A 22659-nucleotide genomic window follows, 5' to 3' on the forward strand; every position below is an offset into this window, starting at 1 on the left:
AAAAAAATAAATAATTTATTGGTTTTTAAACGTGCCTCCATGTCAATCTGTGTCGGGTCGGGCGCAATATAGCGCCTTTCTTACAAAAGACATAACAACAACTACACACAGAATCACAAATGCAGACACTTTTATTAAGATATAATACCACATACTTCTTGGATTTGCAATTACAGCTAACCTCTATTTTACTGTTATCTTTTCTAGTTAAACATCACCATCATCTGATCAAAGTACCATGCAGTTCCTTGCGTGGTAAGGTAAAGTCTGCGGCTCATTGCCTGTAAAGTAAATTGCCATACTCGCGGCATAAGGAGGGGGAATGGTAGAGTGGCTGGAGCGGTTCCCGGGCGTGATGCAGCGCTTAAGTGCATAGGTGAGGAATCATCCGTGTCCGTAATTGATGCCGGGAGCAGCTAATCATCACACCTGCGCCACATCCCCACGTATAAGATGAGAAGTGCAAGAGCTAGTGGGAAGAGGAAAAAAGTGAAAGAAATGGAACTGAGGTTAAGACGGCTTAAGGGACGTCTCGTTGAGGACGATCGGGCCACCTAGAGGGAGGAAAGGCAGCACGAGTTGGGGCCCCATAAATGAGCGTAGGCTTTGACGCTCCAGGGCCTGGTTCACCCCTCCTCCTTGAATAATGACACGGAGTGGTGAAGGACCTCCCTATGCATTTGAGGTACGACTGTGGGAGCGTGAAGGAAGATGGGAGGAGAGCCGGTCTCGGATGGTCTGGCTGTGTGGTCGGAGGAATGAAGTTTGTGATGGGTGAGCTGGGGAGACATAGAAGGCAGTGGGCTGAGATGAGGAGCTAGTGACTGCATTTTAACCTCTGGTTTTAATGGATTTATTTATTGTGGTTTTTATCCCCTACTCTTCACTTGGTATTTATGAATTATTTATTTATGGATGTTTGGAAAGCACTGCACTGTGGATACTGTTTTGGTTTTGACTGTTATTAACAAAAGCACATTTGCACTTTTCCACCATCCCCTCGCTCCATGTGAGACTTATCTCCATTAGTCTGCTCAGTTCGGTCATAACTATAAACGGTGTTGGGTTCGAGAGGCTCCCAAATGTGAAAAGGGAGTCTGGAGTGGTCCAGCATCGTCACAGCCTGCAATGCTGGAAGTAATGAGACCCACTGCATCAAATCCTCCAGGACGAAGCTTAAAAATGGTAGAAACTAATTAAGCTCCTTTGAGCTACATAGAATCCCCAGTGGATGCTCGGTGTTCTTTTGGTCTTGGAACCCCTGCTGATTTTTTTTCTAGCATCTCGCCAGCTGCAGTTTTTTTTTTTTTTCTGTTCTCTTGCTCAGGTGACCATTGCATCGGACTTACCAATGGTCTCATGAGAGGTAAACACACATCCATAACTAAGGACTTTATCTATTACTTGCATGTCTGTATCATTTAATTCTGTATTGACTTATCCTTCTTTACTATTTTTGATATATCATTTATTTATTTATGCTCTTATTTCTACTTTGTTTTTCTTGAAATTTTTTTTGTTAACCTCACCTAAAGTACATTGAGCTGAATGTCTTGTATGAAAATGTATGACAGAAATAAATGCTGTTGTTACTGTAGATAAGGGGCTTAACTCCTCCTGCAGCCAGAAGTGAATGAAGTTTACAGTTGGGCAATGGCTCACTGGCGGAAAGTACCTAGGAATTGTGAGGCAGTGTGGAAGGGAGAATGGGACTGCATGGCAGCATTTTAGAGATTGGCAGGCCACATCGACACAGAGACAAGAGATCAAGAATGGGCCAGAGGAACAGGAGATTTTCTGGTTTTTGTCTTCTCTTTTAAACTTGGTATATTCCCTGTGTGTTTTATTAGTTTAACAAATAAACCAATATATTAATGCATGGAGCTTCGCTGACAATATTCCAGAGGTGGACAGAAACCAGTTTATGCTGTTTCAGTGCTTATTATAAAAGGAACTACACAGCATAATCAAGACATTAAAAAAGCAAACCCATTACTTACAGTGGTTTCAGCTGAAATCCTCTCAACAAGCTCATTAATGGAAATGGCAGACTGTTTTAGGTATGGGAGAGATTGCCGAGTATTGGCTTGATCGTCTGGATTATTCATTTTTAATGTGAAAACTCTTGATTTAAAAGGAATACATGATTCATGCTTGCTGGCAGGCATAACTGTGCCATCTTGAAGCATCGCTATACTATTTTTCTGTGAAAATTCCACTACAGCACATACATCCTGTAAATGAAGAAAAGTGTCACGTTAGCGTTAAATCAAGAGGAATGAATTAACAACAGAAAGTAACATTAAGGTAAAATAAAAGCCAAACACAGTCAAAGCTTTGTGACTGAATGAGTCGAGTTGTAAAACTACAGAAAAAAAGGGCAGAGCAAACTCTTTTCTCTTATGATACTGCACTCCTTTAATGCAGGTAATCACATCCTTTACATCTTCTACAAATCTTTGGCAGTCAGCGAGATTTCCAATGCTATGATGTGCTCGACTGGTAACATCACTTCAAAAAGAGGCCCTTTGTAACAACAAGTTAATCACAAGGATAGGCTCAGTTATGAGGTGCATTGTCTACCTCCAGGAGGTAGCAGAGGAGGAGAAAATGAAGAAAAAAATCAAGTGCCATTATGAACAATGAGGTACATCCACTCTATGACACCATAGCATTGAGGACTTTGAGCCAACTAGTTATTCAGCAGAACTGTTTCAAGAAACGTTACTGGGACTTCTTCATACCTACAGCAATCCATTGATAGATAGATAGATAGATAGATAGATAGATAGATAGATAGATAGATAGATAGATAGATAGATAGATAGATAGATAGATAGATAGATAGATAGATAGATAGATAGATAGATAGATAGATAGATAGATAGATAGATAGATAGATAGATAGATAGATAGATAGATAGATAGATAGATAGATAGATAGATAGATAGATAGCTTTATTAATCCCAAAGGGAAATTCACATAATATTTATAGTTCCTCAGCTGTGAATGCTCTTCTAATCTTAAGCCAATTTACATGTTTCTTTATCCATCCATCCATCCATCCATCCACCTCATCCAACCCACTATATCCTAACTACTGGGTCACGGGGTCTGCTGGAGCCAATCCCAGCCAACACAGGGCGGAAGGCAGGAAACAAATCCCGGGCAGGGCGCCAGCCCACCGCAGCATGTTTCTTTATATTTTTGGTAATTCTAGTGTGTATCTGAGAGGGGGTTTGATGTTTGTCATATTATAATATTTATTTTTTCATTGAGCTTCTATAAAAAGCTCAAATTTCCCCCTGGCGATAAATAAAGTGCTATCTATCTGACAGAAGCACTGCCATCATCAGTGAAATATCAGTCCAAACTTACAGTGGGTACGGAAAGTATTCAGACCCCCTTCCATTTTTCACTCTTTGTTATATTGCAGCCATTTGCTAAAATCATTTAAATAAATTTTTTTCATCATTAATGTACACACAGCACCCCATATTGACAGACAAAAAAAAAAGAATTTTTGAAATTGTTGCAGATTTATTAAAAAAGAAATATCACATGGTCCTAAGTATTCAGACCTTTTGTTCAGTATTTAGTAGAAGCACCCTTTTGAGCTAATACAGCCATGAGTCTTCTTGGGAAAGATGCAACAAGTTTTTCACACCTGGATTTGGGGATCCTCTGCCATTCCTCCTTGCAGATCCTCTCCAGTTCTGTCAGGTTGGATGGTAAACGTTGGTGGACAGCCATTTTTAGGTCTCTCAGAGATGCTCAATTGGGTTTAAGTCAGGGCTCTGGCTGGGCCATTCAAGAACAGTCACAGAGTTGTTGTGAAGCCACTCCTTCGTTATTTTAGCTGTGTGCTTAGGGTCATTGTCTTATTGGAAGGTAAACCTCCGGCCCAGTCTGAGGTCCTTAGCACTCTGGAGAAGGTTTTTGTCCAGGATATCCCTGTACTTGGCCGCATTCATCTTTCCCTCGATTGCAACCAGTCGTCCTGTCCCTGCAGCTGAAAAACACCCCCACAGCATGATGCTGCCACCGCCATGCTTCACTGTGGGGACTGTATTGGACAAGTGATGAGCAGTGCCTGGTTGTCTCCACACATACCGCTTAGAATTAAGGCCAAAAAGTTCTATCTTGGTCTCATCAGACCAGAGAATCTTATTTCTCACCATCTCAGAGTCCTTCAGGTGTCTTTTAGCAAATTCCATGCGGGCTGCCATGTGTCTGGCACTGAGGAGAGGCTTCCGACAGGCCACTCTGCCATAAAGCCCTGACTGGTGGAGGGCGGCAGTGATGGTTGACTTTCTACAACTTTCTCCCATCTCCTGACTGCATCTCTGGAGCTCAGCCAAAGTGATCTTTGGGTTCTTCTTTACCTCTCTCACCAAGGCTCTTCTCCCCCAGTAGCTCAGCTTGGCCGGACGGCCAGCTCTAGGAAGGGTTCTGGTCGTCCCCAATGTCTTCCATCTAAGGATTATGGAAGCAACTGTGCTCTTGGGAACCTTAAGTGCAGCAGAAATTTTTTTGTAACCTTGGCCAGATCTGTGCCTTGCCACAATTGTGTCTCTGAGCTCTTCAGGCAGCTCCTTTGACCTCATGATTCTCATTTGCTCTGACATGCATTGTGAGCTGTAAGGTCTTATATAGACAGGTGTGTGGCTTTCCTAATCAAGTCCAATCAGTAGAATCAAACACAGCTGGACTCAAATGAAGGTGATCTCAAGGATGATCAGAAGAAATGAGTTAAATATATGAGTGTCACAGCAAAGGGTCTGAATACTTAGGGCCATGTGATATTTCAGTTTTTCTTTTTTAATAAATCTGCAACAATTTCAAAAATTCTTTTTTGTCTGTCAATATGGGGCGCTGTGTGTACATTAATGAGGAAAAAAAATAATTTAAATGATTTTAGCAAATGGCTGCAATATAACAAAGAGTGAAAAATTGAAGGGGGTCTGAATACTTTCCTACCGTACTGTACCTATTATTTTCGGCAAAGATTACTTCAATGTGCTGCTGTGATTGTGTGCATTGTAAACACCACAAAGGTAAATGTAAGGTAAATTGTGATTTGTATAGTACTTCAGCACCGTGACCCTGAACTGGCCGCTGGTACAAGATCATTGTTACAAGTGGCCGAAATGAGCTTTCTCCACAGAGTGTCTGGACTGTCCTTTAGAGATAGGGTGAGAAGTAAAGACATCTGGGAAAGACTTGAAGTAGTCACTGACCCTCTGATTCGAGAGGAGTATATTAGGGTGGGTTGGGTATCTGAAAATGCATTGTGACTCCTTCTTTATTTCCCAAGCCCTATGTATTTACTTTGCTAAAAAAGCACCCTTTTTAATCTGCGGTGTGTCCCCTACTTGAGAAACACTACAGATACAAGCAGCCTTTCTCATTACAGATCACATGCCCCTTATTTAGCACACAATTCATTTGAAATATAATTTGCCTCTCTCGTTACTGATCATGTATCCCTTTTTCAGTACACAATCTGAAATAAACTGGGTGAGCCAAAATTATGTTAACACTAATGGTACTGCTATGTATATACTTTTTTTTGTGGACAATTTATGTACCACATATGGTACAAGTGTTGAACATGATGGCAAACAGGTTGAGACATTCCTGTAAATCATATCTGTAAATCATCTTACACATATGATGTATGTTTTGTGAATAAATTGCTTCCGCCACTCAAATGTTAACATCATTTCCACTCACCCTGTAGTCTGAAAGTGATTTGCTTTTTAAAAGAAAAACATGCTTATTCTGGTCTCTGTTTAACTTTAAGCAGATCACAGTTTATGTCGCGCAAATGCTAAGACGGAATCAACTGTCTGGAACTGAATTAGTAGTACATTACAAATGAAAACCGCAACATACTTACAAAGCTTTCATAGAAGAAGTAACTGTTAATATCTCCGTATTTTGCCAAATACTTAAGCAACAACTTCTCACTGACTTTTCGAGGGCAGGATAAAAGAACAGATCTCTCTGCTTGCTCTCGTCTCTCATTTTGAAGTTCAGCAAAAGATTTTATTTCCCTGTTGATTTCTAAATTCACAAAAAAATGATTAGAGCAAATATAACAGTTTGGATACATGCTTTATGAAATATGATTTCTGCAGACATTAGGTATGTGATTAATTTATGCTGCCATTATGTTAAAAGGGATAATAATACAAAACTACTAAAAAAAACTGCAAAAATTGGTATGGAATGGTCCATTAAATTAACAATTTAGTGATAATGCAGGGAGTTACTTAATGGAAAATTTTGATTGTACTGTACAATAATATAGAAACAACTACAATAAATGATATATTATGCATTATGTACACAACTACATTTACATTAAAATTAACAGAAAATTGAATAACACAACTTCAATAATATTTACAGTACTCAGCATAAATGAGTACACCCTCTTTGAAAATTTGTATTCATTTCTCAGTGAACACCAGAAAATTTAGCAACATTTTGTATAGAGCTCCTGGACAACTAACTACTGTATATCCCAGCAAAGACAGAACATTTTACAACAAGTGGTTTACAAAGATGCCCACCCTGAATGTCAAGACTTGTATACAATGGTAACGTCCAATAAAATAAATTGATCTGTTTCTTCAAACAGGTTTTGTTGTGCTTGCCTTGTTACAGGCTACAAATCATCCATCCATCTTCAAGCCCACTTACTCTGAGTGAGGTCATGGAGGAGGTAGTAGGAGAGCAGCAAGTAAAGACAAAACTGAGTGCCACTCTGAACAATGCTGTCCATCCTCTCACTGAGCCACAAACACTGAGGGTCTTTCAGCAGCAAATTATTAAGCAGATTTTGAATACACAATGGGCGGTCAGAAAATCGAGAGTACACCTTATGAGAAGGATTTAGGAGTCATAGTGGCCTCTAAGCTATCAACTTCTTGACAGTGTTCAGAAGCCATTAGGAAGGCTAACAGAATGTCAGGTTATATAGCGCCTTGATGTGTGGAGTACAAGTCACAGGAGGTTCTGCTCAACCTTTATAATGCACTGGTGAGGCCTCATCTTGAGTACTGTGTGCAGTTTTGGTCTCCAGGCTACAAAAAGGACATAGCAGTGCTAGAGAAGGTCCAGAGAAGAGCAACTAGGCTGATTCCAGGGCTACAGGGGTTGAATTATGAGGAAGGATTAAAAGAGCTGAGCCTTTACAGTTTAAACGAAAGAAGATTAAGAGGTGACATGATTGAAGTGTTTAAAATTATGAAGGGAGTTAGTACAATGGATCAAGACTTGTATTTTTAAATGAGCTCATCAAGAACACGGGGACACAGTTGGAAATTTGTTAAGGGTAAATTTCACACAAACATTAGGAAGTTTTTCTTTACAAAAAGAACAATAGACACTTAGAATAAGCTACCAAGTAGTGTGGTAGACAGTAAGACGTTAGGGACTTTCAAAACTCGACTTGATGTTTTCTTGGAAGAAACAAGTGGATAGGACTGGCGAGCTTTGTTGGGCTGAATGGCCTGTTCTCGTCCATAGTGTTCTAATGTTCAGAGCTCCTTTATACCAAGAGCAATACGTGCAACTACCTAATAAGAAGATGTCTTTCTTTTCAGTTTTCTTCATTGTAGTCATTCTGTTGTATATCTGAAAAGGATTTGTTGTTTATTGTCATAATGTAATCATTTTATGTATTGAGCTTTTCCAAAATGACAAATTTCCCCTGAAGACAAATAAAATTCAACCTATCAATCTATTTAAACCAATCCTCAGATTCTAAAATGCCATACTGAAGGCATTTTCATGCACACATAATAGGATAAGGTGAGTAACCTGAATACTTAAGGCAGAAACCTGGTTTCTTAAAAGCCCTCATTTATAAGCACAAGACCATTTACAGAGTTCTCCTTTGGCACTTTGCTCAGATGACATAAAAATGCACTAAAAATGAAAAATAAAAAAAAGAATTAAGCATTATCAATGGCCATCATGATTCCGAAATCAAGCCTGGAGCCTCTCCTCAGCAGTGTGGGGAGCGTTACTTTTAAAAAGCTCTTTTTCAAAGGAACGGCGTACTGGTACGTTTGCTTTTTGCCTTTGGAATAACAATAACGCAGGTACTTTTACTTCAATAAAGTAGAATTGTCTGCCAACCCCTGCCCAACGCCTCCCCCATTCCCAGCACTTTGCGCCAGCAAATTCGCATCTCTGCCGCTCGTGTATGTGGATTTCACTTTCACCTGATGGCAACACGAATTAGATGATCTAGAAGTCTCCGACTTAAAGTTTAAAGCCAAACAATATATTTGATTTCTTTTTGCTGTTCCATTATTTCGGCGAGTAATAACTTCCGTTTGTTTGCACTAATGCAATCTTTACTATCCAATTACTGAGAAATTCGAATTTTCGTACTTCCATTATCTCTAACCTGCTCTGCATGTGTACCATTCCAGCGTTTTTGAATTCTTTCTACTTTGTCTTTTATTTCCGGCCCCGGGTGTGAATAAATCTCTTGGCACAAAGACTCGTCTCGTGGGACGTGCAAGTGTCTCTCCGAGAAAATCACGTCTCGTCTCCTTTCAAGATTTTTTTTTTATATAAAAGAGACACAACTCATCAGGCATTAACATGAAGCATTGAGGGCATTCTGACCAGATGCATCACTGCCTGGTTTGGGAATTGCAGTCTCTCCGGCTGTAAGGTTCTACAACTGAAAGAGCACACAGCGGAAACGATCACTGGGACATCTCTGCTCTCCATTGAAGACATCTTTATAAGTTATTGCATCTGCAAAGGCTGCAGCAGTATGAAGGACATTCCCAGTCCTCCCACCCTACTTTCATCTGCCAGAAGGCATACAAACCAGTTCTGCCAGGTTCTACGACAGGTTCCACCCCTTGGCTGTGTGAAAGAAAGAAAGAAAGAAAGAAAGAAAGAAAGAAAGAAAGAAAGAAAGAAAGAAAGAAAGAAAGAAAGAAAGAAAGAAAGAAAGAAAGAAAGAAAGAAAGAAAGAAAGATAGATAGATAGATAGATAGATAGATAGATAGATAGATAGATAGATAGATAGATAGATAGATAGATAGATAGATAGATAGATAGATAGATACTTTATTAATCCCAAGGGGAAATTCACATAATCCAGCAGCAGTATACTGATACAAAGAAAGTCGTATGTGCTGCACCCCTGTCCTCAGATCTGTAATGAATCAGTAATTCACTTATATGCAATATATTTTCTATTCTTGTTACTACTGTTATCTTTTTATTATTTGCTATTTTTACTATTTCAAATTATTAATTGATCCACTTACTTATTATTTGTCAGTTCTTTTACTTATCTACTTTTTATAGTATAGGTGTTAACCTGTCTTGCACTTGTCCTGTATTTATGTATATGTAACACGCTGCCCTGGCGAACATTATTTTGAGCCACTGTATGCTGTAATACGGTGTATGGATGGTATGATAAAAAAGACACTTGATGCATGACCCCCAACACTGTGCTGCTGAGCTTAGCACCACACATTTACAGTTGTGCTTGAAAGTTTGTGAACCCTTTAGAATTTTCTATATTTCTGCATAAATATGACGTAAAACATCATCAGATTTTCACTCAAGTCCTAAAAGTAGATAAAGAGAAACCAGTTAAACAAATGAGACAACAATATTATACTTGATCATTTATTTATTGAGGAAAATGATCGAATATTACACATTTGTGAGTGGCAAAAGTATGTGAACCTCACGGATTAGCAGTTAGTTTGAAGGTGAAATTCGAGTCCGGTGTTTTCAATCAGTGGGATGCCAATCAGGTGTGAGTGGGCACCCTGTGTCATTTAAAGAACAGGATCTATCAAAGTCTGCTCTTCACAACACATGTTTGTGGAAGTGTACCTTGGCACGAACAAAGGAGATTTCTGAGGACCTCACAAAAAGAGTTGTTGATGCTCATCAAGCTGAAAAAGGTTACAAAACCATCTCTAAAGAGTTTGGACTCCACCAATCCACAGTCAGACCGATTGTGTACAAATGGAGTAAATTCAAGACCATTGTTACCCTCCCCAGGAGTGGTCGACCAACAAAGATCACTCCAAGAGCAAGGCGTGTAATAGTCAGCGAGGTCACAAAGGACCCCAGGGTAACTTCTAAGCAACTGAAGGCCTCTCTCACATTGGCTAATGTTCATGTTCATGAGTCCACTCAACAACAATGGTGTGCATGGCAGGGTTGCAAGGAGAAAGCCACTGCTCTCCAAAAAAAAAAATTGCTGCTGGTCTGCAGTTTGCTAAAGATCACGTGGACAAACCAGAATGTTATTGGAAGAATGTTTTGTGGACGGATGAGACCAAAACAGAACTTTTTGGTTTAAATGAAAAGCGTTATGTTTGAAGAAAGGAAAACACTGCATTCCAGGATAAGAACCTTATCTCATCTGTAAAACATGGTGGTGGTAGTATCATGGTTTGGGCATGTTTTGCTGCATCTGGGCCAGGACTGCTTGCCTTCATTGATGATTCATTCTGAATTATATCAGAGAATTCTAAAGGAAAATGTCAGGACATCTGTCCATGAACTGAATCTCAAGAGAAGGTGGGTCATGCAGCAAGACAACGACCCTAAGCACACAAGTCGTTCTACCAAAGAATGGTTCAAGAAGAATAAAGTTAATGTTTTGGAATGGCCAAGTCAAAGTCCTGACCTGAATCCAATCGAAATGTTGTGGAAGGACCTGAAGCGAGCAGTTCATGTGAGAAAATCCACCAACATCCCAGAGTTGAAGCTGTTCTGTACGGAGGAATGGGCTCAAATTCCTCCAAGCCGGTGTGCAGGAATGAGCAAAAGTTACCGGAAACGTTTAGTTGAAGTTATTGCTGCAAAGGGGGGGTCACACCAGATACTGAAAGCAAAGGTTCACATACTTTTGCAACTCACAAATATGTAATATTCGATCATTTTCCTTAATAAATAAATGACCAAGTATAATATTTTTGTCTCATTTGTTTGACTGGTTTCTCTTTATCTACTTTTAGGACTTGAGTGAAAATCTGATGATGTTTTTAGATCATATTTATGCAGAAATATAGAAAATTCTAAAGGGTTCACAAACTTTCAAGCACAACTGCAGCTTATCAACAAAATTTAGTGATTTCTGAAATAACGAGACGGATTATTTCAACCAGGAGCAGGAATAATGCGATCACCCAGACATTTCCCTGGGAAACATAACAGTATCTTTGTGGACAAATTCCACCGTTTTCTACTCGTGGCTGCTGGATGTGTGTTTGAAGGCACACGCAGACTGTGAAATCCGTAACACTAAAATGGTTGTGGGTTTACATGGCCACATCACTAGATTACTCGCACAGAAATCCACGTGTATTAACCTGGTTACTTTAACCCAAGGGTTCCCAACCAAGGGGTGCAAAAATGGCATTTCAAGAGGTGTGATAAAGAGAAAGGCTGTGTCAAGATTCACCAAAACTGAGTGAGGTGCATTGTTCAAACAGTTCGTGTGCCATCATTTGTAGGTCATTTATTATTTAGTGCTCCCGTTCTATGATATGAAATTAATCAAGCATGAAGTGCGCAAATGTCACCTGTGAACGAGCCTCAAATATGCTGATTCTTGCGAGCTCCTTGCTGGGGGTGTTGCATTTATAAAGCTGAATGAATAAGAGAACTGAATTTGGACCATGCGATGATCCGTAAAGAAGGACAAGGTTTAGCATTGATTTCTGTGCAAACCCCGATTGTGAAATGTGACTGACTTCAAGATTTGATTAACATTTTTGCGGATTTGGGAGACCGAATTGGGTGCAAAACCTGCTGCTTACACTCTGGCTGGTGGTCCCGGCAGTAGCAGCAATTTTAATTGTGCGGCATATCTGTTTTTGAACTGCAGTTCAAAGCTTGCCTGCTATGTTTCACTGCTTAGAGGCTTCATGGGGGGGTCTCCAATCCCTCAAACCTCCACCAATTGTTGATTGTGTGTCATCTGCTCACGGCACATGATGCTCTGCGTGATACCCCAGGCACAAATCCCCATCCAACACCCCACTTGTCTGTCAAGTGTCTAAGCTTCACTGGGGGACACATTTTACAAGATTACTGAGATTTCTAAAGGTCAATTGCTCAAATTATATTTCAGTTTTATGCACTGAATTAAAAGTAATTTTTTTTTGGCAAATTTGTTCACCTGCAGTGCTGTATGTGGTTCGAATATTACAAATCTGTATTCACTTTCAATGTTATAATACATTTGTAGGGGTTGCGAACATAAATCAAGCATTTTCTGGAGATGTGGGGCATAGAAAAGGTTTGGAAAAACTGATCTAACCTGAATATGGGTATAATAGGCAGCTTTGAAACCAGGATTCTATGAATAATCAGGTTATTAATGTGCAAGTAAATGCACTCATTAGTTTAAATGATACTACCACATTACGACTCAGAGTGAGGTGAACGAACCCAAATCAGGTCCCCATCCTGTGTTGTATGCATTTCTCAGCACTGTAATGTGAAAGTGGCCAGCATAGGACTTTCCGAATTTAAAACAATGACCTTCAGTTTCTGGCCTAGTCACACCACTTTCCCCATCTATAGAATAGTATATGTAATTTCTTCTATAAAGTAAACTCCACTGGTGCGGTTTTGCTTTCTGTCAGCCCTTTCCGATGCCAACTCCTGTGTCAAGTTTCATTCTGACTGAGTGATTCCGGACACACAGACTTGGCACAGTCCAGATCGTCATCAGGGATGCACGAAATGTGTAAATCCCTTGAAAACTTTTAAGTCTAAGTTTTGACCCATCACAATATTTAACCAGAATATAAGAAAACGGTATACGTGTCGGAAAAACTAAAGAATAGTGATGTGAGAAAGGAATAGACGGCTCAATCATTCTGTAGGCGACAGAGACATCACCCCCATGCACTAAATAAAAGTAACACCAGCTTCCCGGGCCAGCGGAATGCTAGATGATGTCAGTCGATTATAAATCGCTTGTTGTTCCTCTCAACTTCTGGGCTGTCAAGTTTTAGGTCAGTGGTTCGAGAGAGTGGGGAAAGCGTCCGACCCACTGAAGGAGCCTGTCACGTTGTACAATAATGGTTAAAAGTACCTGACTGGCTGCAAGATGAAGTGATCTCCGTTTGTACCGCAGGTCCCACCGAACTGTGATTCCTAACATAAACACTTCTCAAAAAACTCACGCATCCAGTTGTTCTCACTATTCTGCCGAACCTTAAGGACGTCGCCATTACTGCTGGCACGCTGATAGACAAGCGCATGCGCAGAGTGTTTAATACGGAATCCCAGAGAGTTCAAACAAGACGATTTTAGACTTCCACAGTTCAGTTTTAATGAGAGAGCAAGGAATCCTGTGACAGTCATGAGCCACTTGGATGTGGGATATTTCTTCGTCAGGGTGATTCATATTTTGCATATAAGTTTTAACAAGACTGTAACATGGCATTTAATGTTGCAAAAATTAAATTAGATCGTTTCAAAATGGCAAAAAGCACACTGCAGCCAATCCAATATACCTTTCTGCTTGTTATGAATAACGGTAGGATTTGTATATGCTCCAAATAATTTAGTTGCATTTTCACCTTATCAAGAAAACTGTTTTAAATCATTTTGAGGTTGGGATTCAGGGTGTGTATTAATTCAGTTAATTATTTTTCCAGGCAATTTTAATTTCATTTCATTTCGTTTCATTCAACTCATCACTGTAAATATGCAAGAACAGCAAGATGGATGGACAGGTGTCCCACCAAGGATGGACCCCTGTTACCTACCCAGGATATTCACCCTCCCAGCCAGGAAGTGGGTATGGAGGGGCACTTTGGTAGCTGATGGCATCCCAGCAGCAATGAATGGGGCTTCCTTACCTGGTTAGTGGGGCCAGTATAATGGATGGACAACCTAGGTAGGGAATTATCCCTACCAGATAGGTAGCAGTCCCATTCCTGGTCATGAGGCCAGAAGAGCTGTGGGGCAGTGGAAGACTATTCCCCCACACACAGAGTGGCAGCATCCCTTGTGGCAAACCCTTAAATGGATGCCTGCAGGGAAGCATGGGAGATGTGATCCCATAAGGCTACTCTGTTGCGTTCCATAGGGGTCACCAGGGGAGGCTATCAGGAGATGAATGCCCTGTTGTAGGGTGGTTCAGCTGACTGGGGAGTGCTTTCTGGAGACAATGGTTTGGGCACCAGGAGTACTCCTATGCAGGTTTAAAAGAAATGTTTTTACTGATTTCTCAAATGATTTCATCTTTGTTTGTCAGTCTCATAATGGCTTCTTTGAGTTTCATTGGCACAGCTCTTGTGCTCACGTTGAACAATGGCAACTACAGACTGGAGGAATCACAAACACATGTGATGCAAATTATCCTAAACATTACGGTGCCCAGAAATGGGCGACCATGTAGAAAAAGTGTTGTCATTTCTGCAGGGGTTGGTTGGGAGCGTACGCTGAATAAAGCACGTTGCTGCACCCACCACATGACGAACCGCACAAACTGGGACCTGAGTGCAAGCCTTGCAACAGGTGACACCTCAACACCACACTGAACAGGGTGAAGTTCTTTACAGTAACTTGAGTGTCAATCCTGCCACCAACCCCCAAGTTTTCCCTGCAGGTTAGAGGGCTGGGTGTAAGTCAACGTCATACTGTGACCGAAATGTATGCAAGTCTGCTTAAATGAAAGTCTACAATGTGCACTTTAGTCACGAATTGTCTGAATTGTTTAACCTGTAAGTTTAAACTGTAGAGCAGGGGGTGAAATCAAACAAAAATGTGACTTTGTCCCAAACATCGTGAAGGGCACTGTATATGTGTGTGTGTGTGTATGTATATGTATATATATATATATATATATATATATATATATATATATAGTGACAGATAGGTGGCAGTATCGCTCCTTTGAACCCCTGTCCAAGATTCCAGACACCAGATAAAAATCCAAATATTGACTTTATTAATATGAAACAGTGCACAAAGCACCGTCTCCTCCACTATACTCATTCAATACACCAAAATAATCACAATAAACAATCCTCCTCTCCCAGACGCGTTGCGCACCCTTCCCTTCAGCTCACCGTCTGGGAGTTGCCACAGTCCTTTTATAGTCCGTGACCCGGAAGTGCTTCTGAACCCTCAGTCCATGTGACTTCTTAGCACTCCCGGGTCAGATTAAAACTCTTTCTTCACCCCGGAAGCACATCATTCCCCTTGTCCATGTGACACGGACGTACTTCCGGAGCGTAGGGCAAATGATATTCATTGCTCCTCCAGGCAGCTCCATTTAGCGGCCCCTGGGTTATCCAGCAGGGCTGTGGATGAAAACTCCATTGTCCAAGATTCCCTGCTGGTCTTCGGGGCACCTCCATGCTGCAGGGAGGGCTCCATCTGGCGGCCTGGGGGTATTGGCCGGGATGACAAGCCGGCCATAGACCACAATATATACTAGCCAACCCGCGGCGTAGCATACACTGCATAATTATTTATTGATGGGTGAACACTTCCTGAAAGACTCAGTTGTCCAAATGGGGTGGGTTTGAGGATACGACTGTGAGTGAATGAAAAGATGGAACTCTGGACAGAGCAACATACAATTGTCCGTGACTGAAAAGTGGTTTTGGCAGATACAGGCATATCTTTTTGAAAGTTTGGCCCTGTGCCTTATTATTTGTCATTGCAAAGGTCAATCTAACGGGAAATTGTCTGCGTGTAAAAGTAAAAGGCAAATTTGAATCTGATGGGGTCAGGGAAATCTGGAGAATAAGTGCAGTTTGTGAGGTAGCAGCTGCGATAGTTTTACACTCCAGTACATTACGGTTCATGCTGGTAACAGTCAGGCGGACGGGCAGGTGGGCAAGCCAACAAAAACACTATGCTCTTAGTATGGTATGAATCAGGTTTATGTAGACAAAGGTTTTCCCTGTTCCTGCAGGACCATCTAAGAAGAAGCATGTTTGTCGCAGATGGGAATCGCTGTATGCAGCGTGTAAAACAGTTTATGAGGGTGGACGCGGGAGGAGGGTTAGACTTGGCGGGCAGGCCTCTGGCGTGCGTATCTCTATCCCATGGTCTCTGCCTTGCGTACCATTGTTGACTTAGTAGATAGAAAAGCAGTCGGAACCGAAAATAACAATGAAAAGTCAACACGGCAGAGACGAAAGCGACTGAGGCTGTGTTTGGTGAGGTGTTGCGTGCGGGCATATGAGCAGGCAGTGCGCATGCCTCGAGAGCGAGGGTGGACGCGGGAGGAGGGTTGGAGTTGGCGGGTGGGGCTCTGTGGCGTGGCTCTGTTGTGCGTATCCCATGGTCTCTGTCTTACGTGCCATGGTCGGCTGCTTAGTGAATTTTATATATAAACTGCTCAAAAAAATTAAAGGAACACTTTGAAAACACATCAGATCTCAATGGGAAAAAGAAATCCTCCTTGATATCTATACTGATATAGACTGGGTAATGTGTTAGGAACGAAAGGATGCCACATCGTTTGATGGAAATGAAAATGATCAACCTACAGAGCCCTGAATTCAAAGACGCCCCAAAAATCAGAGTGAAAAAATTATGTGGCAGGCTAGTCCATTTTGCCAAAATTGAATTGCAGCAACTCAAAATTGTACGCAGCACTTTGTATGGCCCCTGTGTTCTTGTATACATGCCTGACAACATCGTGCATGCTTCTAATGAGATGACAGATGGTGTTGTGGGGGATCTCCTCCCAGATCTGGACCAGGGCATCACTGAGCTCCTGGACAGTCTGAGGTGCAACCTGGTGGCATTGGATGGACCAAAACATAATGTCCCAGAGGTGTTCTATTGGATTTAGGTCAGGAAAGTGTGGTGGCCAGTCAATGGTATCAGTTCCTTCATCCTCCAGGAACTTCCTGCATACTCTCACCACATGAGGCCAGGAATTGTCGTGCACCAGGAGCCACTGTACCAGCATAGGGTCTGACAATGGGTCCAAGGATTTCATCCTGATACCTAATGGCAGCCAAGGTGCCTTTGTCAAGCCTGTAGCGGTCTGTGTGACCCTCCATGGATATGCCTCCCCAGACAATCATTAACCCACCACCAAACTGCTCATTCTGAATGATGTTACAGGCAGCATAATGTTCTCCATGGCTTCTCCAGACCCTTTCACTTCTGTCACGTGCTCAGGGTGAACCTGCTCTCATCTGTAAAAAGCACAGGGCACCAGTGGTGCATCTGCCAATTCTGGTATTCTATGGTGAATGCCAATCGAGCTGCATGCTGCTGGGCAGTGAGCTCAGGGCCCATTAGAGGACATGGGGCCCTTGGGTCACCCTCATGAAGTCTTTCTGGTTGTTTGGTCAGAGACATTCACACCAGTGGCCTGCTGGAGGTCATTTTATAGGCAGTGCTCATCCTGTTCCTCCTTGCCCAAAGGAGCAGATACTGGTCCTGCTGATGGGTTATGGACCTTCTATGGCCCTCTCCAGCTCTCCTAGAGTAACTGCTTGTCTCCTAGAATCTCCTCCATGCCCATGAGACTGTGCAGGGAGACACAGCAAACCTTCTGGCAATGACACATATTGATGTGCCATCCTGGAGAAGTTGGACTACCTGTGCAACCTCTGTAGGGTCCAGGTATCGCCTCGTGCTACCAGTAGTGACACTGACTGTAGCCAAATGCAAAACTAGTGAAGAAACAGTCAGAAAAGATGAGGAGGGAAAATGTCAGTGGCCTCCACCTGTTAAACCATTCCTGTTTTGGGGGTCATCTCACTGTTGCCCCTCTAGTGCATCTGTTGTTAATTTCATTAACACCACAGCGGCTGAAACTGATTAACAACCCCCTCTGCTACTTAACTGACCAGATTAATATCCCATAAATTTCACTGACGTTATGCTATACTCTGATTAAAAAGTGTTCCTTTAATTCTTTTGAGCAGTATATATATATATATTGTCACACACGTGTGCATGGGAAGCAGCTGAAGGGCTTAGACAATACTGTTTATACATCTGCCCAGGGGCGGGGTACGCTGACGCTCTTTCTGAGTTCTCTGCAGGTCTTACCGGGAAATCCCACCAGGAGCCGCCATTTCCAGGAAGGACACACCACCTCCGGTTCCGGCCCCAAGAATGAGGTCACTTCCGGTTCCGGCCCCAAGGGTGATGTCACTTCCAGTTCCGGCCCAGAGGACGACATCATTTCCGCCCTCTGAGCTATAAAGCTCACTGCCTTTGCTTAGGCAGGCAGTTCTGTCTTGGACTCTGTTGTGTAAACAACTGTTTGAAATGCCTCAATTCTATTGCAGCCGGAAACCGCATTAAGCGGGTGGCTGCCCCAAACCTTTCACGCCTCTGGTCTCCAGTTATTACAGTGGCGTAGTCGGCAGGATGGTGTCCCGAAGAACCGGGACACGGACCTTCAAGGAACCAGGTGGGTGAGTACGGGGCGAGTTTGGGGCAGGGAGTGCGCGGAGGGTCAGGAAGGACGCGGTGCAGGCTCTGCTCCACGAGCATAACCCGGGGCTACCAACCCATCTCGTGGAGAAGGTAGAGGGGACCCACAGGCGTGGGCTGGCTTCTGGGGAAAACACACGAGTGGCTCAGTATGCTCTTCTGGGTAGGAAAGCCGAGGCAGCCCATCGGGACCAAGGTCCCTGTTAGCGATGGGCTGTCCCCAGGCCGGCAGGTAAAGAATATAATAGACTGGGAGTTTAACCCAACAAAGGGCTGTCAGAGCAGGCTATGGCTCTCTGGCAACAGGTGGGTGAGTGGCTACGCCATTTGATTTGACCCCTTGCAAATAGTGCAGCAAGTGGCCTGTTTTTGCTGCTACAGCGAATACCCCAGGAATTTGCCCAGCCGGCCTGGGGAGAATTCCATTCTGGACGAGCTGCTACAGCTCTTGCAACCCAGAGGCCGGCTGTGAAACCGGGAGGGCAGACCAGCCGCTCTGTGGACTACCGGGAGTTATGTCCTACAAAACAGTCCCTTCCACGCAATCCAGAGCCTGTTCGAAGTCGCGGGCCGTCTGGCTTGCGACCTGTCGAGGAACAAGGCGGACCGTAGGGGACAATGGCGGGGTTGTTTGTGTGCCCTTAGCAATCCCTGGCGGATAAACATACGGGAGAGCTTATTATTAATGGACATATGGTAACAGCGCTGTTTGATTCCGGCAGTAGCGTGTCTGTCGTTGCTCGCCGTTTTGTTCTACCGCAACAATGGATTAAAAAGACCAGTCTAAAATGTATACACGGAGATATCCGCTCGTACAATACCGCCCGGTGTTACGTATGTCTCGGAGGAACCCTTCGCGCTTACGTGCGGTACACCGGATCCTCCGTTTCCCGTAATCCTCGGGCGGGACTGGTCTGACAGTAACCGCGGTAGTTTAGAAAGCATTCCCCGAAAAGCTTTTGGCCTCGTTATAGATGATAAAGACTCATCTCAAGCTGCTTCCACACCGTGTAATCAGCCGACAGGGAGTGGGCGGTAGGCCAAGAGAGTGACGAAGATACTCCCGGACCGTCGCGGGCTACTACGTCATCCACTAGCGCCCGGCAGCGAGGAGGATTCTCCGCCCCTTGAGGTCAGACGGACCCGCTCTCTGAGTTGCACTTTCAGTTTAGAGCGACTCCGGCTTCTTTCAAGAGAGACAGTGGAATGGCGACTCTCTGAAGCACATAAAGAATGCAGTGGTTCTCGTTAACGCCAACGCGCGCATTTGCCCATGCCACAGGGACCTCACTTTGTCATGGATAATGAATTATTGTATCGGGTTGCTGAACATGAGGGAAGGTCCGGAAGTTGTTGCTAGTCCCGCGGACCTACGGCGGCAGGTTTGCGAGTTAGCCCACTCTCACCTTCTTGGAGGCCATCTCGGCTCCGATAAAACATTAGAGCGCATTAAGCTCCGTTTTTTGGCGGGGATTAATGAGGAGGTTAGCGCTTTTGCATTTCCTGCCGGAGTGTCAACTGCGGCAAATTCCTAGGAAGGACCGTGCTCCTCTGATTCCCCTTCCCTTATTGGCGTTCCTTTGACAGGATTGGGGTGGATATAGTAGGACCCTGGAGCCCTCAGCCGAGGATATAAATATATACTCGTCCTCGTGGATTATGCAACCCGATTCCCTGAAGCCGTTCCATTGCGCCGGCTACCACTAAAAATATTGCACGGAACTAGTAGGAGTCTTTTCACGTGGGCATTCCTAGAAGTCCTGACGGACCAAGGAACGCCTTTCACCTCGGAAGCGTTCAAGGAGACTGCCAAGTTACTGAAAATAAAGCATTTAAAAACCTCGGTGTATCATCCTCAAACCGATGGGCTAGTGGAGAGATTCAATCAAACTCTCAAGCAAATGCTACGTAAGGTAGTCAGCAAGGATGGGAGGAATTGGGACCAACTCCTCCCCCTTGTCCTCTTTGCCTACGGAAGTCCTCAAGCCTCTACGGGTTCTCTCCCTTTGAATTACTATACGGAAGACAGCCCGGGGCTTATTAGATATTTTAAAGAGGGCTGGGAAGGGGAGGCACAGCCCTCCACTAACATTTTGGAGTATATCGCCCAATTGCGCGATAGATTTGATGTAATAAGACCTATACTAAAAAGTCATATCGAGGAGGCACAATCAGCACAGGCCCGCCTGTATGACCGTGGCACGACTCTCCGGGAGTTCCAACCGGGGATGCGTCATGGTATTGGTTCCTACTTCACACTCTAAACTGCTCGCACATTGGCTAGGCCCCTACGAAATTAAGGAGAGGAAGGGATTGGTCGACTATTTGGTGAAACAGCCCAATCGCCGACCAGCTGAGCGAATATATCATGTAAACCTGCTGAAACCGTGGAAGGAGAGGGATCCCGATCCCTCCTCCGGACAGCCCTGCTCTCTTCGCGGAAGTAAGTGCCCTTAATTTCGTGAACAGCTATCTCCCAGACAGAGACAGGAGCTCGAAGCAGCTATCCGCCGGTCCCAGAGGTGGTAAGTGAACAACCAGGTCGGACCTCTCTGATTGCGCACGACATAGTGACTGACCGGGGTGATCGTCCGTGGCGACCCTACAGACTCCGGAGGCAAAGAAAGTAGAAGTGGAACTGGAAATCAAGCGAATGCTGGCACTAGGAGTGATCGAGGAAAGTAGTAGTCCCTGGTCCAGCCCCATCGTCTTGATTGCTAAGCCTGGCGGCAGTTGGAGGTTTTGCAATGACTTCCGTCGGCTCAACCAAGTTTCCGATTTGATGCTTATCCCATGCCTCGCGTGGGCGACCTCCTCGAGACTGGGACCAGCCAAATTCTTGACTACACTTGACATGACAAAGGGGTACTGGCAGGTTCCTTTAACGGAGTCCGCAAGGAAAAACCGCGTTTAGCACTCCTAGCGGACACTGGCAGTATCGTGTCCTTCCATTGGGTTACACGGGCCTGCGACTTTTCAGCGTCTGGTGGACAAAGTGCTCCGGCCCCATAACTCGTTCTGTGCTGCCTATCTGGATGGCGTTGTCATCTATTCCAGCACCTGGAAGGAGCACATACAGCAGGTCACAGCAGTATTACGGACATTGGGAGAGGCGGGCTCGCATCAACCCCAAGAAATGTTACTTGGGTTGAGAGAAGCCAAATATTTGGGCTACCTAGTGGGCGGGGTACTGTGAGGCCACAGTGTTCCAAGTTGCAAGCCATAATGGCCTGGCCCGTCCAAAACCAAGCGGCAAGTCCAATCCTTTCTCGGTTTGGCGGGTACTACCGCCGGTTTGTGCCTCGCTTCTCCGAGAGCGCGCCCTTGACCGACTTGACAAAGAAAAGAGCTCCTAATACGGTGGTATGGTCTGATAAAGCGGGGCTGCATTCAGTGACTTAAAAGGGCTCTGACTTCAGCACCTATCTTAATCTCCCCTAACTTCTCTCTCCCTTTTGTCCTCCAGGCGGACGCTTGGACACAGGCTTGGGAGCCGTGTTGAGCCAAAGCGCCGACGGTGTTGAACACCCGTTATGTACCTGAGCGGAAACTGTTGGACCGGAGACCAGGTACGCGGCGGTGGAGAAGGAGGCTTGGCGATCAAATGGGCGGTGACGCAGCTGCGGTACTACCTCTTGGGTCGCGTGTTCACTCTGGTGACGGATCATGCGCCTTTAAAGTGGATGGCCCTTCACAGGAGTCAATCCGCGGGTCACGAGGTGGTTTCTTGACCTGCAGCAGTACAAATATACGCTCGTTCATCGACAGGGGTCCCTTCATGCCAACGCCGATGCCCTCTCCGGGCCCACGACCTCTCGGTGCAGGTCGCCCGACCCGGCGGGTCTGGGCTGAGGGGAGTCTTGTCACACGTGTGCATGGGAAGCAGCTGAAGGGCTTAGACAATACTGTTTATACATCTGCCCAGGGGCGGGTACGCTGGCGCTCTTTCTGAGTTCTCTGCAGGTCTTACCGGGAAATCCCACCAGGAGCCGCCATTTCCAGGAAGGACACACCACCTCGGTTCCGGCCCCAAGAATGAGGTCACTTCGGTTCCGGCCCCAAGGGTGATGTCACTTCCAGTTCGGCCCAGAGGACGACATCATTTCCGCCCTCTGAGCTATAAAGCTCACTGCCTTTGCTTAGGCAGGCAGTTCTGTCTTGGACTCTGTTGTGTAAACAACTGTTTTGAAATGTCTCAATT

The 22659-nt window shown here is 44.2% G+C and overlaps 1 protein-coding gene across 1 annotated transcript in view; it reads right to left on the minus strand.

The window, feature by feature from the left end:
• The window catches only part of LOC120529756 (mitochondrial poly(A) polymerase), a 62774-nt gene extending 49476 nt beyond the window's left edge, over positions 1-13298 (minus strand). The window contains exons 1-3 of the mRNA XM_039753874.1: positions 13123-13298; positions 5904-6070; positions 2001-2234 (exon numbers count right to left, since the gene is read on the minus strand). Coding sequence (XP_039609808.1) covers positions 2001-2234; positions 5904-6070; positions 13123-13291 — 570 coding nt within the window. The 5' untranslated portion in view covers positions 13292-13298. The remainder of the gene's footprint in view (positions 1-2000; positions 2235-5903; positions 6071-13122) is intronic.
• Positions 13299-22659: the final 9361 nt, after the last annotated feature.

This window comes from Polypterus senegalus, chromosome 5 (genome assembly GCF_016835505.1).
Source record: "Polypterus senegalus isolate Bchr_013 chromosome 5, ASM1683550v1, whole genome shotgun sequence".
NCBI classification, from domain to species: Eukaryota; Metazoa; Chordata; class Cladistia; order Polypteriformes; family Polypteridae; genus Polypterus; species Polypterus senegalus.